This window comes from Dermochelys coriacea, chromosome 4 (assembly GCF_009764565.3).
Source record: "Dermochelys coriacea isolate rDerCor1 chromosome 4, rDerCor1.pri.v4, whole genome shotgun sequence".
Taxonomy (NCBI): Eukaryota; Metazoa; Chordata; order Testudines; family Dermochelyidae; genus Dermochelys; species Dermochelys coriacea.
In genome coordinates, this window is record NC_050071.1 from 139,336,502 (window position 1) to 139,355,481 (window position 18,980).

At 36.3% G+C, this 18,980-nt stretch overlaps 1 protein-coding gene across 1 annotated transcript in view; it reads right to left on the minus strand.

Moving 5' to 3' along the window:
- Positions 1-2,268: 2,268 nt before the first annotated feature.
- The window catches only part of DNAAF9 (dynein axonemal assembly factor 9), a 136,489-nt gene continuing 119,777 nt past the window's right edge, over positions 2,269-18,980 (minus strand). Inside the window, exons 30-37 of the mRNA XM_038398852.2 lie at positions 18,681-18,816; positions 17,720-17,806; positions 15,979-16,085; positions 15,162-15,236; positions 14,751-14,953; positions 12,372-12,437; positions 9,059-9,152; positions 2,269-6,423 (exon numbers count right to left, since the gene is read on the minus strand). Of these exons, the coding sequence (XP_038254780.1) occupies positions 6,311-6,423; positions 9,059-9,152; positions 12,372-12,437; positions 14,751-14,953; positions 15,162-15,236; positions 15,979-16,085; positions 17,720-17,806; positions 18,681-18,816 (881 nt within the window). The 3' untranslated portion in view covers positions 2,269-6,310. The remainder of the gene's footprint in view (positions 6,424-9,058; positions 9,153-12,371; positions 12,438-14,750; positions 14,954-15,161; positions 15,237-15,978; positions 16,086-17,719; positions 17,807-18,680; positions 18,817-18,980) is intronic.

Here is an 18,980-nt window from a genome sequence, read left to right on the forward strand (position 1 = left end):
TAATAAATAAATAAATAAAATTAGGTTAAGAAAATGACAAAGCAGAATATAGTTTGGTAAGGAAGCAATACAGTAATCCAGCCGGTCAATAGCTAATGGGATTATTATTTTTAAAGCATGAGCAGCTGGTTCTCATTTAAAAACACTGGCTTTTCCCAGTCTAATTGGTTTGAGATGTGTCTCTCTTCACTAGTGTTTTTTTGTTTTGTTCCTTTATAGTTTGCTCTCTCATCCTTGTTCTCTGCAGAGAGAGAGAGAGAGAGAGAGCGAGCGCGCGCGCGCGCACGGCTGTAACCCAGCTATAGACAGGGCAGAGACTGGGTATCCAGAGCTGAGCCGAGGAAGCTAGTTGTTTTCAGTCTAATATTGTTGGACATGCATATGTTTTTTTCATTGTTTACAAAAAGGTGTACCCAAAACACACTTCTTTGGTGAAAGCTTCTTCAGATATGGCTCAGAATTTCCCCCAAATGGAATAGGGGTGTTCAGATATTCAGGCTCAGCTTCTCTTTCTATGTAGTAGTTCAGCATTATGTATAAAAAGCGGGGAAAGAAAAGGTATAAAACTTTTCAATACAGACGGGGGGAGGGAGGGCAGCTTTTCTTTCTCTTTAGAGGGAGAAGCAGAGTGGTTTTTCAGATCTGGAGGACTGGATGCAAAATGTAGTCTGTCTCTCTCAGGTTAACAATGAAAAAGGCCTTTTCCTTAGTTCTGTTGGTCATTTGAGGAGCCCATATAAAGAAGAGCAGGATGAGCATACTACAGATCCAGATGGGAAGCACAGCTAGCTCTTCCCAAGCACACCCTATAGTTAGTACTATCAATACCTCATAGATTCCCAGGCTAGAAGGGACCACTAAGATCATCTAGTCAGACCTTCCGTATAACAGACCAGAACTTCCCCAAAATAATTCCTAGAGCATAATGAATCTTAAGCATCAAATTAATACAATTTAAAAAATAGTGCATAAAGTTAATGATTTATATCAAATAGGAGATAAAGTTGCTGGAAAAGATACTGAGCACATGGAATAAAGATATTGCTGAATATATAAAACAGTTTTGAATTTAAAGGAAATGTCAAATTCAATTACTTTTACATAGGCTTGGAAGGATTAGAGTTTTAATCAATAGATGTCGATAAATGTCAATTTCACTACACACAGATGAAAAAATATTTCCACTGATAATCAAAGAAAGTCAGAAGAAAGAAAACTGCTGCTTGAGAAATTATTCAAATTGGATTTAAGGATACTTAGTTTGTATATTTTGACATGTGATGTTGACTGTGTGTGTTTGAACAGTTAGAGTAATTGAATCTCAGTACCTACCGTCATAAAATAATTTGTTTCAGAGTAGCAGCCGTGTTAGTCTGTATTCGCAAAAAAGAAAAAGGAGTACTTGTGGCACCTTAGAAACTAACAAATTTGAGCATAAGCTTTCGTGAGCTACAGCTCACTTCATCGGCTCACTAAAGCTTATGCTCAAATTTGTTAGTTTCTAAGGTGCCACAAGTACTCCTTTTCTTTTTTTTGAAAATTGGTGTGAGCCCTCTCTAGTTTCCTGCAACTTTGAAAATTTAAATAGATACAAATTGAAAAAAAAATACTTAACACTGACATCCATCAAAATGATCAAAAACACGTTCTAAAAGCCTACTTTTACACAAAATCAGTTGCTCAAAAAGTGGTCCTTCCTCTTACTTACATGAATAAAAGGAACAGGATTTAGCCATTATCCAGTGTGTGCATAAAAATGTAAACACTTTTGCCTACAATGAAGTCCATTATTAACATTCTGAGATGAACATTAGTCGATAATTGATTTTGCTTTACAAATCAGTAAAATCAATTTTGCTGTTGAGACTTGCAATACGATTTCTTGCTTTCAAAGAGTAAGTGGCCATAATTCTTTTTACAAGTGTGCAACTGGTTAAAAGCAAGCCTTGAGTAGTTACAATAAAAAAAAAATCACTTGCTTGAGCTTTACCCAACTAGTTAAGAGGTTTACCATAAGGTCTGATAGTAAATCAGCAGCTTTATATTATGGTTTTGCTAGACAGAGATCACTTATTATGAAGATTTTCAGTATACACAGGGAGCTTTAGTTACAAGTGATCTCGTGGCATTTTGTTTCCTGTTTTAGTTATCTGTCTAACACGCATAATTATATGTAGCCTTAATTTAAAAAGTGACTGCTGAGAGCCTCAAAAAAATATAGCTTAAATAACCTTGAACTTATTCAATTTGTCAAAGAATCAAATGAAAGACAACAGATGGATATACTTTATTGGTTCTTAGCATGACATCAGAATTTCAGTTGTAAAAAAAAAATCACACAAACTGCAGGTATAAACATGTAAAACAATACAAAAATAAACGGAAAGGTAATTTTATATATTTACTGAATCGAGTTGTGTAATAAATACAATAATAAGGAAAAAAGCTTCAATCACACAATTCAGTTTAACTGAAGTTACAGTAGTGTTTGTAAATACAAGTTTTAACTTAACAAGTTGCAAATATTAAAGCATTGAAAACTAGTATAAAAGTGAATTTTGGCACATTGTAAAGTGAGATTTGTTATATTAGTATTTGACAATTGTGTAAAAATGAAGCAGTTTCTCACTAGCCTTTTGAGGTACATTTTTAACAATCTAAAATTAGATTAACCATGTTGTTCTAACAACTCACAGTTTACGATTTACTATACTAGTTACAATTTTCCCTTTTAAGAATACCAAACAAGGTATTCCAGAGCTTATATCTGTGCAAATTCAGAAAAATCTCAATATAAAACTTATTAGGGAACTTTTAATTGCAACTTAAATCCTCCCTGCAATCATTTTTGCTAAATAATAATACAAAATGTGTAAAAACTGGAATACCAAATTCCACAGCTTTACAAAGAAATAATCCTAGGTCACAGCTCAGTTCAAGTTGCAAGTGTTCCCTTACTAAGTTTGTCACATTTTCCACCCCCCTATAACTTCAGCAACTTCTGACCAACACTCATTCTCTGTGAGAAAAAACACAAGCTGCTAACGTTAAGGTCAGCAAAGCATATAAACCCTTTGAGGACTCTTAGCACTTCATCACAATACCAGAAATGCCTGGACACAAAGTTACTGTTAACCATTTTCATTATACAGTAAAAAGAGTATAATGGCACTTTTTACTTATTTGACATTTGCAGCTTATCGAGAGATGGTGCTTTTTTTGTTTTACAGTAGCTAAAAATTTCAAAAACTAGATATTTATGATTAACCCAATTCCTATCTCAACTTCAAAAAATAAAACCCAGATTACCCTGCAGTTAGGGTTCAGCTTGGGATATACATCTCTGACAGAAATACAAAAATGACGATTTTCCCCCTTAAAAAAAAGGGGGGCTGCTGACTGTTGGAAGCAAAATGAATCAGCAACTGCTATAAAACATCAGCGGCATCAAGTATTTATACATTTTAGTCCTCAAAGAGTTTTTTTAAAAAACGATTTAACCATATGTGCTAATATTCTTCACTAGGTTAATTTTAAGTCCTTTCACCAAAACCGTTTCTCCTTTAAAAAAGGGTGCAAGCAATACAACCCATGACGTCCACTCCCATAATTCGCTTAGTGCATCAATGGCGCCATATGCAAGGCACTGCTATGTTTAAAGGATATCATTGTCACAGTTTCACTATTTCGGTAATTTTTTAAAAATCACAGTTAAACATTAAAAGCTGAGGTAATCAAATTATTTCAATACCAAGATATATTAATTGAAATAGTACCAGTATGGTGAAAGGTCTTCATCATATTACACAGTTATTGTTACCACTCAGCATGCAGTACAGCATATAGTGTCTATACTATGCCTTTGTTGTGGTGAACTCTTCTGATTCAGGCTTTAAAAACAGCTTGATTTGTGCAACAATAAACCCAATTTAATATGTTTATTATTTCCTCTTTTGGTCACAGGGCAACTCGGTTTTAATTAGCTTATTATACTAAACCTAGATGAATCAGCCCACCGATATTTATTTTTAAGAGCTACACAAATTAGAGTTCTTAAAGAGAGTTCAGCAGAGTATAAGCTACAGTATCTTCATCTATCAATTGCACTTAAAACCTATTCCGTTATTGATTTCCAAGTTGAGACAAAGTGTCAACAAAGTGCCATTTGTCTCAGCTCCTGGTATTTTATGTCTGATGTTACATAGTCATATAGCTATTCTAGATATATGGCTTTTGCTGATTAGACAATTTATGCTAAAAAGGAGCAAACAGTGTTTACGCTAAGTTATAGTGGCAAAGAATTATTCTATTGTCTAAATGCCCCTTTTGTTGCAATATTGCCTACAGAATTTTATATTTTCACAACGCTGTTTTAATACGTAGTTTCCATAGCCAATTTTACTTAGTTTCTAAACACTGACAACACCCCAGAAATCAACTATTAGCTACGTTTACCTACTAGGCACTAAACATATTAAAAGATTAAAGTGTAGCCATGCATAGATAATTCTCGAGCCTTATTATGATGCTCTATACCTGTAATATGGGTTGCCCCAGAAAGCATACAAAACTTGGAACTAAATTGCTGGCTTTTACTGTGCTTTATAAGGAAAACATTTCTATCCTATTCAAGTCCTGTGGTGTGCAAGATAATGCCTAAATTCTGAAAGCTTTTAACATCTAGCATGAAAAAAAACTATCTAAACAGCAGCCTTACAAACATTTAAATCCTAATCTGCACCACCTGGAATTCAAAATCTGTATTTTCTTACAGAATCTGTATACCCTAATGATCACAGTACAGGCAGCTCACTGAGGTTAGCTAGTAGTGACGTATACTAAAATTTTATCTAAAGTGTTCCAATTTTTATGGTCTAATTGAAATTTCAGCCATTTAAGATTCCAAATGTAAAGGATTTATTTCCTAACTAGGCATCAAATTTCTATGTAGACTTGCACTTGACTGTAGGAGTTCAATCTCGTTTTCCTTTCTTAACAACAGAGCTTATGAATACGAGTTAGGCTTCATTATTATAAGCATACTATACGGAATTATTCCTTCAATAAATTTTTATTGCATCAAATACATCTGATCAACTGAAAGGTCACAGATGCACTAAAAGCTGATCCTTATCTGTTCCTGAGGCAAAGGAGTATACAAGTTAAAATGTTCAGCCACGGTTGGTTTCCACAAAACTAATTTCCAAACACACAGTGAGCTACAGTAAGCTATTTTTCAAGGTAACAAGCCCTACAATAAAGTCAGGCAGTAGCCTGCAGGTTAGCCACTTCAAAGTCTTGGCCAGCACTCTACGCAGTCATATTCAAAATAATTCTTGTTTAATTTAGAGGACAAGGTGCCATCATTCTCACTACAATATCAGCTTGAAAAAACAAACAGGAACCCCCCCCCCCCCAAAAAAATCAAACCCAGTGTTTCAATTCTGTGGAAGGCTATGGCACATTGACTCTCCTAAAAGCTTGAGAAATAAAGTACTTCAACTACTATTTTGTATTTCTGTACTGTTCTTTTTTACCTTTGAAAAACATATCAAAGTAGATGAATAACTTCTCTCTTCAGCCAAAAGACAGTTCGCTCATCCCCAGATGATTTGCTCAGATGTTGGCGCTACAGGAAAATATACAAGATAACCCTTTTACTCTCAAGCAATGGCAGGTCATAGGTTACACCACTCTGCCTGTAATGCATTCTGCATGATAACGATAGCATCGCAGGAGAAAATGAGCCACTGAGAGCAGCAGCATCAGATCAGGTGATCAGAGCTTTTCAAGTGTTCCCCCATTTCTCGCTTTAGGAACACACAAACTCTCATACTGAAATACTTAATGGCATAACAAGTGTTGGCCACTTTTTCATTTATGGACACTTGTGTACATTCTGTACAGGAAGTTTGATAGGACATTGAAAGAAATGAACTCCAGGTTTTTGATTATCTGTACCACAGATCAATTTCACTGCTCATACACAAGGCTATTAGGACATACAGTTTTGTTTTGAACATGTAATATTTCCACTGCTAATCAGAGAAATTCCAGGTGATACTTTTTATGATCTGGAATTAAGGTGAAGTGGATGTGAACCAGACTGTACAAACAACTAAGTAGTTACCAGATTAAAATGACAGCTTTACAGGAATGAAATTTCATTTTAAAACTGCTGAAACCTAACATTTCACTATCATTTTCTTGATAACCAGCAAGCTGCCAGCATTTTTTGGTTACTGATAGTCAGATGACAGTTTAGAAATCCACAATGTTTATGTGCATTTATCATCACGAACATGCATGCTTATGTCTTCTGCTCAAAGAGGTCATGATATTCTTGTTCTTCTAGCTCTCTATTGTACTTTTCGATTTCTCTGTTAGCTTCTTCCAAGTAGTCATTCATGAATTGGTCCATTACTGATGTCAAAATACTAAGGAAAAGTATTCACCCAAATAAAAATGTGCATTAGAATCAGAACAGGTTGGACTAACTAAGCAATTTTGAACTCATTAGCTCTGCATATTGACAGGATGAATTTTCCTCTGTGAGCAATAATGCAATGTATCATCATATCCTGGAGTCAGAATGGATTACCAGTACTCTTCCTCAAAGAGGCTGTAAGAGTTACATAGGTAACTTTCTTAATCTCAATAGGAAAAAATAATAAGGGCTGTGACGTATACCAGCAGGGCAGGTGACAGTAAGGATATCTCCAGGATATCCAGTCTCTGCCCCATCCGTTGCTTCTCTAAAATCATCCCAAGCTTCAATCGGATGTCCTGGGGAAAGTTCTGTTAAAAAAATCAGGATTCCTATCACCAGCTGCTCTTTCAATCTGGCTTTTAAATGTACTCTAAAAAATAAATATAGACCCATCACACAGTATCTAGACCCTGGAAGTATGTACCATTTGTACTGAATTTCATTTAGGAGAGGAGAGTAAATGAGAAAGAGGGTATTATTCCTGTTATTAGACTGTTTTAATAGCTGTGAAAGGGTGGTTGATGCTGTGGTACATTATTTGGGATAGTCTCATCTATTATTTGGTCTTGCATATCAGAATTACATGAATTTGATTAAGTAAGTTTCAATAAGAAAAAAAGTCACAAAATCCCACCAGCAGAAATATCTTGATTAATATTTATGGCCAAGGTTTAGCATATGTGCTGCTTTGTTTTCCCTTACATTCCCTAACCATAGTCATTTGGTAGAAAAGTTATCCAAGAAGGGAAGAGAGGTCTGATGATTTAAGAATTAAAATTAAGTGCCACAGAAGTTGTGGAAGGACAGGTCAGCCCTCTTGCTCAAAGAAGAACTGAAGTATCCACCTGCAGCTTTCCAAGTAAATTACAATCAGTTACTGAAGATCAAGAAATAATAAAAACAAAAATGAACATAAAAGCAGACTTGAGGTAAGTTCTTTGTGGCGGAGATTGTCTTTTTGTTCAGTACCTAATGCAATGGGATGGTGGTTCCTAGGCACTACAATAACACAAATAAATAATAGTTTAGAGAGAATCTTAGGACAAAAATATTAGAAAATGTGATGGACACATGAGGAATCGTACAATGGGGGTCTGTTATTAGGACTCTGGAGTTATGGCCAAATATTGAGACATAAGGCAATACATCAATTCAGGAAAAAAGTAATCAGTGATATTCAGGAAAAAGATTTTTAAAAAAGCCCCTTTGATCTTTGTATACTTTATTTTGTCCTGACAAGGAACAAATTCTGCTGATCTAAGAAAGCAAAGATAGCTAATTTCAGAGTTCAATGAATGCTCCCCATAGCTGGTTGCTCATATCAAGTAAAGGGTGCAGAACCCAATCAAGGGTTTTTAAATAACGAAGCAAGTGCAGACATATTTTAATTCACAAGTAATACTGGAGGGTAATCATGCACATGCTTCTGATTTTATTTGCGTGCACGCTCTGAAGACACAGTGATTAGTTGGTACGCACGTGAGGATTTTCCACATCAATCAGGCTAGAAGGTTTTTTACATTAATGAAACTTCAATATTGAAGGAACAAGAATATCCAGAGATCTTGCTGTCTTTTTATTTGGTTTCTCTAAGTATATATTCTTTTTGTGACTCATTATCTTGAAAGGTAGTTAAAGGATTATTTGGTTTAAATTGAGATTTTTTTTTTGTATAGTATGCTTCTGATTATCTGAAAATCAGAGAGGACACAGATTTTGTTTGGATAATCAGGAGTTCGGATAATTGAGAGGGCAGGAGTGGCAGTGCAGGGAGCCCTCTGTAGCTCATTGCCCCGCACACTCACTCCCATGACACCAGGACTACTCTCTTGATTGTTGCAAGCGAAAGGGGTGGGGGTGGGGTGGGGTGGGGAGAAGAGGAAGGCTGTGACCCTGATGGGGCAAAGTGGAGACTTCTGGGCATTACTCTGATCTGCCCCAACAGGACCTTGCATATGCAGGCACCAGCCCTGCAGCTCTGTCGTAATGGCTCCACTCACTCAGTCCCACAAAAGGAGGGCTGCACAAGGCTTCCTGAGCTGCTGCAAAGGCCATTCAGCAACAGGGTGGCCTCCACCAGAGCCGGGGGTCTCTGCTCTATCATCTGAACCTCCACATTATCCTAATACAGAGCATGGAGACAAGGGAGCGATTCAGATAACAGGGTTTTTGAAAAATCAGGATAATATTGTACTTGATTTGTATATATGATCTAAGAAAAGGAGTACTTGTGGCACCTTAGAGACTAACAAATTTATTAGAGCATAAGCTTTCGTGAGCTACAGCTCACTTCATCGGATGCTCATTATGATCTAATGACCTTTGTTCAATTCAGCTTCTTACACTGTGACTGTAGGAATGATCTATTCATGTTAGAGCCTGATATGGCAAATGGTCATATGCTGATTTAAAACATCAAAACCCTTCACTTTGCATGATCACCAGCTAGTCAGCTGGCTCTTTTAGGAATAATGCTCTGCCTCAATATTCCATACATCAGCTTTGTTTAAATCTGCAGCATACTTTCCACAAAAATACTCATGAATTTAAATATATATTAAAGGATACGTGGATGGTAATCCATCTTGTCCCCAAAGAAATTCACGAACTGAGTTCCATTGTAAAAGTAACCAGCTGGAAGTGGATCCAAGTGGCGCTTCATCTGCATTCAAAGGCAAATACTGTCCCATTAGGCATTTAGAGCTATTGACAGTCTAAAACATGGGTATGTAAGTCTATGCAGTTAAACAGAAGGGGGATGCCTCTTTCGAGAAACTTACCAACCCAGTACAAAAGTGTTTGACCTTTTGTTTAAATGAGGTAGACACTTTGCAAAACAGGCTTAAATACTAACATGATTGCAGTATCTTTAGCTGTTACCTTATAATTTAATTTTCTACTAGGAAAATTGAGGAACACACAAAATGTTTATTGTCCTCTTGGTTGTAAAAGAGGACCCCAAGGGCTTGTCTAGACTAGGATAAAAGGTATATTCTTAAAACTTGTTAGCTAAAACAATGTAACACTAGTTTGGAAACGGCAAGTTAGCCCTGCCCTGTTTTAGTTAATATAATTTAAAAGTTTCAGAGTAGCAGCCGTGTTAGTATATGCCTTTTTATCTTAGTCTGAACAAGCCGTTAACGTTAACTGATACGGGGCTACCTTCTTGTGTCTGCAGACAAACCCCTCAAGAGACATGGACTGGCCCTCTTCATCTCAGTCTATAATAGATTAATAGTTTCCAAGGCCAGAAGGGACCACTATGGTCATCTAGTCTGACCTTGTGTATAACAGGCCACAGAACTTCCCCAAAATGATTCCTAGAGCATATATTTTAGAAAAACATCCAATCGATTTAAAAATTGTCAGTGATGGAGAATACATCATGAGCCTTGGTAAATCTTCCATCCATTGGATCAATGTATACGTTTCTCTGCTAGATTCAAGAGCCTATTATTAAATATTTGTTCCCCACGTAGATACTTATAGACTGAACTCAAGTCACCCATAACCTTCTCTTTGTTAAACTAAATAGATTGAGCTCTTTGCGACTCACTATAAAGCATTATTTTTCAATCCTTGAATCATTCTCATGGCTCTTTGAACCCTCTTCAATTTATCTACAACCTTCTGTATTGTGGACACCAAAACGGCAAATACCAAACACAGTTGTACCTGTGCCAAATACAGAGGTAAAATAACCTCTTTACTCCCACTTGAGATTTCCCTGTTTATATATCCCAGGGTCACATTAGCTCTTTTGGCCACATCACCACAATGGGAGCACATTTCAGCTGATTCTCCACTATGACCCCTATAATCTTTTTTTAGAGTTACTGTTTCCCAGTATAGAGTCCTCCATCGTGTCAGTATGGCCTACATTCTTTGTTCCTTGATGTAGATATTTACATTTAGCCATATTAAAATGCGTATTGTTTGCTTGTGCCCAGTTTACCAAGCAGTCCAGATAGCTCCGTATCAGTGACCTGTCCTCTTCATTATTTACCACTACCCCAAACTTTATCAATGATGCCTATGTTTTCTTCCACATCACTAATAAAATAAGAGCCAAAACTGTTCCCTGCAGCACCTTCCTGGAACCATACCCACTGGATAACTTTTCCCCATTTACAATTACACTGAGACCTATCAGTTAGCCATCTTTTAATCCATTTAATATGTGCCATGTTAGTTCTAGGTCATTCTAGGTTTTTAATCAAAATGCCACGTCTGTCAAAGCCTTACAGAAGTCTCAGTGTATTATGTCAACGCTGTGACCTTTCTCAGTCAAACTTGGGATCTCAAAGAAGAGATCAAGTTAGACAGACTATTTTCCATAAACCCATGTTGATTTGTATTGATTAAATTATCCTCTAATCCTTTATTAATTGAGACTCTACATTTAACAGCCAAGGTGCTTACATCACTCCTGTCCCCATAATACTTGAACATCTCGGACTGTATCTCCGTGATTGCCTACGAAATGTGAGAACACTCATTGCACAAGCAACTATAAATACTCTGTGCACTCTGTACATCAATCCTCATTTCATTTAAGAAAATGGTGACATAAGCACTAATTCCTTAAGCAACAAAAGTGGGGTAAGGAGTGGAGTTACAGTCATGGTAGTATAATGTACTACAATTGTCCTTATTTGAATAATAGACAATGCTTTAAAAATACATTAAAATATGTCTTAACTACTTAAAGAACTAAGAAACAGGTTGCTTCATGGAGGTTGCTTATAATAAAGGTAGTTTTGGGGTTGCTTTTGGACGGTCTCTTATGACAGGTTTCCTAAGGCGGCCTGTTGCATAGATTTCACTGCGTTTCAAACTAATTTTGAAACATATACAGACCTCGGTAATGTGAAGCTTTTCTCAAACGATTTAATTAAATTTAAAATTGATATATTTTGAAATAAAGGCACATCCTAATGAAGTGCAACTTAACAGCTTTGCACTCTGTGCCATTTTCTAGACTGACTCTCCACAAAGATCTCCTGCAACTATCCATATATTTGTTGTGAGGACAAATAATCAAAATAAGCTTTCATTAAAACGCAAGAAGAGTATAGGCTCAAAAATGCCAAATAGCTTGCCGTGTAACTACAGGTACTGTAGTTTCCCATATCAGATCATTAAATCCATTTTCTTTCCTGCTATTTATTGACTAGAGATATATGGTTCTATTCCAGATGCATTACTACTTCAAGATATATACTGAAGAGCAAACATCCAAGATTGAGGCACTAAGTGCTTATGATTATAAGGATCTTTTTCCAGTCCTGTGACATGACCAGATGCTCCCCTGACAAACTTCACATTTCCATACAGGAGGTTTTAGTGTTTAATCACCTTCTATTCCAACAGGAAGCCACAGAAAAACTTGTAAATACTCCTGGTTTGTCTAAAAACAGGCTGTACCAACAGCAAGACCAGCAACGGACAGCTTAAGAATAGCAGCTGCAGGGGCAGACGAATATAGCGTCCACAGAAAGAACCATCTTAAATGAGTTTATTTTTGCCTCTCACATGCAGAGGACAGTACAGATGAACAAACAGTATGTATCTATATAGCTACCAAGAATTAATGGAAATACATCCATCGCTATTCTGAAAATGGGATTATTACTATGATGTGATAACCAATTCCATAATAGAGTTTTGGAAGTGGGAGCATGGGGCTATTTGGAAAAGAATGCTTACACAGCACTCCCACCACTTATCTGGAAGCTTAACAGCATCAGGAAAAATAGTTTTGCATGCATCAAGTCAGAAACTTAAAACACAGTTCTTACTACAGCCTGCTATCATATAAATGGGCACTTAAGGAAGTGAGGGTCAAAATAAAGCCTTGATGCTAATGGCTTGTACTTACATGAATGTTTTTGATCTCCTGCGGGGTCAGCATTCCTCTGGTTTTCAAGGCTTTCCTCTGAGGTTTCTATACATAGATGCAGATATCAAAAATACATTTAATGCTCACGGTAACATCACACTACAGTATAATTAAGGTACCAAAAACAACAACAACAACAACAACAACAACAAGAGCAAGCAACCAGAAAAGTACAACTACCAAGTTTTCGCAAATATGAAAAAGATAGCAATAGGTAACCACAGATAATTGTGCTTAATCCTAACACAAGGTATTTTTAAAAAATGGATATGAATGCTAATAAGTGGACACGGTTATTAAATAACATTGTTTACTTAAGGCACTCTAGATTCAATCTTTACGAATACAAACGTAAAATACAAGAATCTTATATAAATATGTTTTAGTTAACAGAACAGAACAAAATTCTGAAGGTATTTTAACGAGACTAGTTAAATAAGCTATCGTAAAAAAGAAAAAAAAAAAGACTTAAGAGGCAAAACAATCAAGTTTTTAGACTTAATAAAGAGGCCTATCCCTCACTTCTTTTGGCGGTATGCAGAAACTGAAATACTAAGTTATTTAAACCCCCTGAGTCAGTCTCTACTGTTGATGTTGTAGGGGATGAGAAGGCACTTTCATTATAAATTCCATTTACAGGAGGTTTGGAAATTTTTGAGCGCGCTACTGGTTGGGTTAAAATCTTCCATGTTTGTTCTCAGTCCAAATCTTATGCTTTTATTTTTAAGGTCTGATTGAATTCAGTTCAATCACTGCTGAGTTAGTTGAAGAAGAGGAGTGTTTTTCACTCTTGGAGAAATTTGCTTATTTTTAAAAACGTACAATCTTCTATCAACTTAGTCCTCAGAACGAATAAATGCCATTGGCATGTAAGAAGCAACATGCTTTAGAAATAATGTTTGTGTACATACAGCATGTACATTTCCCACTTAAAAAGAAAAAACACCCCATGCTGAAGGAACAGAAATAGTGTGGCATGAGAACAGGGCTGGAAGCCAGAAACTCTTGAGTTCTAATTCTGGCTCTGATAAGAACTCCCCTATGATTTCTGGAGAGTCTCAACTTCTCAGCCTACGCTGCATTCCAAGATGCTACATATACGAATTTATAGTTGTAGGAAAAAATTGTAATTTATTGTATCAGAGAAATCATGACCATCTAATTGAAGATTGTATCAAAATGTTTATGGACAAGGAGCTATGTATGCAATGTATGCAATCATAATTTTAATAGTTCCTGGCTCAAGTGCTGAACTATGCGAACTTAATGTTCAACAGTTTTTGTATGGAGTTTTCTTTAAAAAAAGAATTCAAAGAGATACACTCGCAGGTACTTTGGAATTATTTGATTGGAAAGCACTAACATCTTTTCCCACACTCCTCAGGAGCTCAGACTGGCCACAGCCTCTAAAAAGCCTACAGAAGCACTGACTGAAGTCCCTATAAATATCTCAGAGACAAGACACTCTTGTCCATCTTATGAAGTGCATGCACCCAACCCTTTACTCTTCACGATGTGGCTATGTTAGCCACACACATACACACATTTTGGACTTACTTAACAGCCCACTTTACAAACTTAGCAAAAAAAAAATGTACCGCCAAACTGAATGTATGGTTTTCAAGACAGTGTAAATCAAAACCAGCTTTCACCTGAACACAGGTTATTTCCATGCTATACTTAAACTTTCTTTTCACAGCAGTTTGCAAAATGTTTTAAAAAGAGGAAGAAAACACATCCCCTCCCACCAAAAAAAATTGTCTCATGATGAAAAAATAGCTGAATAGTTTTTGCTCAAAACTGTTGGTTTTTTTAAAATCTTTACAGTCAAGCACAGACCAAGCCTGGAAAATGTAAGCCCAAAATTTGAACAACTGAGACCAGGAGGGAGGAATGGAAACAGTTATATACTAACTATAGTGGTTACTGCCACTCATTATCATTACACCCAAGTGCAGGTTCCACACACTGAATTGTCTGAGCTTAAACTGCTCTGGACCCTACCCATATGCAGGACAACTATGTCTCAGTCCAAGTCTTCTTGGGTTTATTTGGACATACTCGCATATTCAATTTCCTATGGAGTATTCTGGAGCAAAGAGTTCTCACCGTGATTATGCTGTGACATGTTTTAAAAATAAAGTTCGAATTACAGGTGGCATCAGTAAGCCTTTTCAGCCATCTTGTTGCAAAGATCATTTCTAATGGTAGAATCATGTGTGCTCTATGCAGGGCATAGTTAATCAGTTTCCAATCTACTTTAACAATAAGAATATTAAAACACTCACATTTCATTTTGGATTTTTAAACCAGGCAACACAGAAAAAGATCCCAACAGTTATAAGTGTGTCTGCAAACCTGCTTTGCAGTTTGTCTGAGCCAGTCTTTTATATCCTCTTCCTTAAGAGAGCAGCCAATGAATACAAGGAAGCACTCCTGCTGACCGCTGCGATCTCGGTTATCATTTCTTGAATCAGGAGGAGTAGGCCCCTCCTGAACAGGCACAAGGCTTAATGAATTAGATGATGTATTATGACAGACTTCTATCATCTTATCAGAATCTACCAAAAAGAGAACATATTTTCTTTAAACACTGGGCTGGTATAGCTGACTCACCTCAGTTATTTTAACAGGTAGCACATGTGCATAGATGGGTATAGTTCTTTTAGGAACCAAACAACTACAAATTATATATTTTAGCATCCTGGGAGTAGGTGAAAACAACAAGTGTAATCTCAAAACTATGCATACAAAGTACATTACAGTTACCTGAAAACTTAACTTTGCCCAAAATGTGGTATATGTTTCCAGAAAAAGGACTTGATTTAACTGATGACTTAATTGCTGTATGAAATAAAAATAAAAACAGGTTATTCAACTTATTTTTCTCTTCCCTGGTTCAGCTCATTCAGCACAGAGCACCTTGGCTACCAGTGGAAGGTTAGAGTCCCGATCTCTAAGTAACCCACTTCACACTATTTGCTATGCTACGTCCCTTGAAGCCCACACTACTTTTAACTTCTCTTCCCTGTGGGGGAGAAAAGGATATATACTCGAAGGGTACTTACAATAAAAATGTATCCCTCTCACATAATTGAGAGAAAGAAGATTCTCAGAACAACAAGTTTTAAAGTGACAGAAGGAAAGACATTATTTCTACTCTAAAAGCACATTTTCACTCTGGAAGTGATCTGATTTTGTAATCATTGCAAGGAATGATTATATATAAAGTTACAAGGTAGCTATACTTTAACACAAGAAAACAGAAGATAAAAGTGTTTATTTCAACTTAGAAAAAGCTTCTAAGTATTGAAGTGTATAGGATAATTACCCTCAAGTAGTTTGACTGCATACTAAATGTTAGATTCAATATTAAAAGCTTACACTTATTTAAACAAGGTCATGAGTGTTTTTAAGTTTCCAGAATAGACAAAAAAGTCTAAATACATAGCATATGAAGAACTTTGAGGAGAAATTATATTCTAGATAAAAATTTCACATTATTCATGATTAGCATAGCACAGGGTCTCCCTAACTAAACACCCACAATATTTTAAATCTTAAAGTCACCAAAATCCATTTTTACCTTTACATTTGGTCACAAATCGTGTTTTTTCCAGAGGACGGCTAAACCACACACAGATCTGAACCATTGGTGGGAAGACAGAACCAGCTCCAAACTTACCATCATACCTTTTTAACAAAAAAGGAAAAAAGGGAAATCAACTTTATTTGCCAAAGATATTTTTGATTTTGTTTCCCCAGACTTCATGTGAGCAATCAAAGTTCCTGCAAGTCTCCATTATCATGCTTTATCTAATAGGTTTCTAAAAATGAAAAATATTTGTTATTTTAACAACAGAGGAGCTTTCAGGAAGAGATTGCTAAATTCATTGCATGTAAGAAGAGAAATACAAACGGTAAACAAGGTAAGAATTAGAATCATAGAATATTAGGGTTGTAAGCGACCTCAGGAGATCATCTAGTCCAATCCCCTGCTCAAAGCAGCACCAACACCAACTATTATATACGTAATTTTGTATCATGACCGATATCAGGAACCACTTCTATGAAGTTCCTGCTGTTAGCACTTTTCCCTCCCTATGTGCACTACATTAAGAGACAGAATTCCAGTGTCAAGAGGTTTGAAACAGTTTCTTCTCCAACCCAATCCTATTCCCTTTGGAGCGATATGGGATCTAAAAGAAGCCTTACCCTTACTCCATGACGGTTTACTGAAGAAACCTCTCTCAAACCCAGTTTGGGGTCAAGGTGTAATTAATTCTGAACAAGAAGCTGTTCTGGACTGACCAGGTATGTTTGTTTAAATGCTGCGCACTGTGCCTCTAATGCTCTAAACTTAACTAGAAAACAATTGGTCAAGATTTGGGACAGGTGCCAGGCTGGCAGTTCTGGAGAACAAAGTCTTCTATTTGCCACACAGATACGGCACAGACAGCAGCAGCAACATATCATCCCCAGCAATATGTTGCAACCCTGAACTGTAGAAGATACCACTAGGTGTTAGAACAGAGTTTTGTTTCCATGCATTTTCTGTCCTTGGCCTCCGCCGAGGCTGCCAATCAAGAAGGCTGATATTTCACTGGGGATAACTGTTTGCTAGTAACTGAAACGATACCACTAGATCATTTCATTTAGGCTGAACAGCTGTCAGACTGAATTTACTTCAAGTCAGTACTGACCTACTCCTCATTCTCACAGGGCTTGCTCTTGCTCTCATTGAAATTAACAGGTTTCAGAGTAGCAGCCGTGTTAGTCTGTATTCGCAAAAAGAAAAGGAGAACTTGTGGCACCTTAGAGACTAAAATTTATTTGAGCATAAGCTTTCGTGAGCTACAGCTCACTTCATCGGATGCATTTGGTGGAAAATACAAGGCTGCTACTCTGAAATCTGTCATTATGCAAGGCACTGAATTTAGCCGTATAGAGTGGAAATTATCAAATTCATGAGCCCACTGTATTTTCCACCGAATGCATCTGATGAAGTGAGCTGTAGCTCACAAAAGCTTATGCTCAAATAAATTTTTTAGTTTCTAAGGTGCCACACGTACTCCTTTTCTTTTTGAAATTAACAGCAATTTTGCCACCCCTTTAAGTGGCAACAGAAGAGGATCGTAAGTAGGCAAAAGATGGCACTAGTGGACTTAAAAAGACTACTCACAGGCTCTTAAAAAAAAAAAAAAGATTTAAAAAGTCATTGGTCCACAGGTATGAATTGTTTTGAAAATATAAGCTAGTGGGGCTTTTAAAATCCTTCATGTTAATTAAAAAATGCTTTTTTATTATTTCTCAACTAAGATACTTGCCAGCCAGGATACATTAAATATCGAGCTCTCATCATCGGAGGATTTGAAAAACTGCTTTCAGAGAGAATAAGCTCAATATCCTCATTCCTATTAAAAAGATAAATATTGAGATTTTTAATTTACAGAACACAGTAACAATGGTCATTTATCTGTAAACCATTTACATAAATTAGGATGTGCTAGTCAGACTGCAGTAAAATAATGATACGTTTACTATTTATGGTACATTAAAATATTCTCTATTTTCCAAACATTAAAAGTTTTTGTTTAAAAAGAAAGGAATTCTCTACTCAACTAATTTTCTATTTGCAACTAGGATACAAGTAAATATAAATATATAACAGCAAAAAAGCCCTTTAAGAACTTCATCGGATCCTCAATTCAACTTTTACTGATATTGAGTAGGACTTACTCATTGACTTTGGTCCCATTAAAGTTGAGTGGGTTTACTCATCCATGCCACTCAATGTGCGTAGAGGTTGCACAACTGGGCTCTAATGGAACAAATATTAATATAAACCTACAATCTGTAGAAATAGAATCTTACCTGCACTGCTATATAAAGTAAAACCGAACATGAAAATTACTCTGCAAATGAAAAGCTACACGCATTTTAAACCTTAACTTTTCCTAAATCATACTGTATTATTTGTAGCTTATGGCCATTTAATGTATTCCTTTGACACTTAAATCCTTCGTGAATCATGCTGTATCAGAACATCTGGTTGAAGTGTAGATGACATTCTTAAAATGTCAAAATTCCAAGAACAGATGAGGTATCCTGTTATCAAAGAAGTAATCACTAAGAAAAATAAGCATTTTTCTAGTTTATGTACTAAGTCCACTTTCTATTTATAGGTAAAAGTCAAAGATGATCAGCTTTTCTTGTAAGAGAATGTTTTCCATTTTTAGAACAGCAACTTGGAAATCACAAAGAACTAGAAACTTCAGCTAGTATTACCTAGTTACGAGGCCATTTTCTGCCAAGATAAATGAAACAGCAGGATTTGCTGCTCGTATGAGGCTCTGGAGTTGTACAAGGAGTGGGTGTCTCTGCTCTGTAGTATGACTTGTAAAGACCACATTGCTCACCAGTCCTGCATGAAGAAATTGGGGAACAGTTCACTCAAATAATGTCTGCAATGGTGGAGAACAACAACAAACATATGCTGGTTAAGTAGTACAGCAAAAATATTTTTCCAGGTTGTAACTGTTGACCAGTATATGCTGGCTAGCATATACATAAATACACTGCTCCATG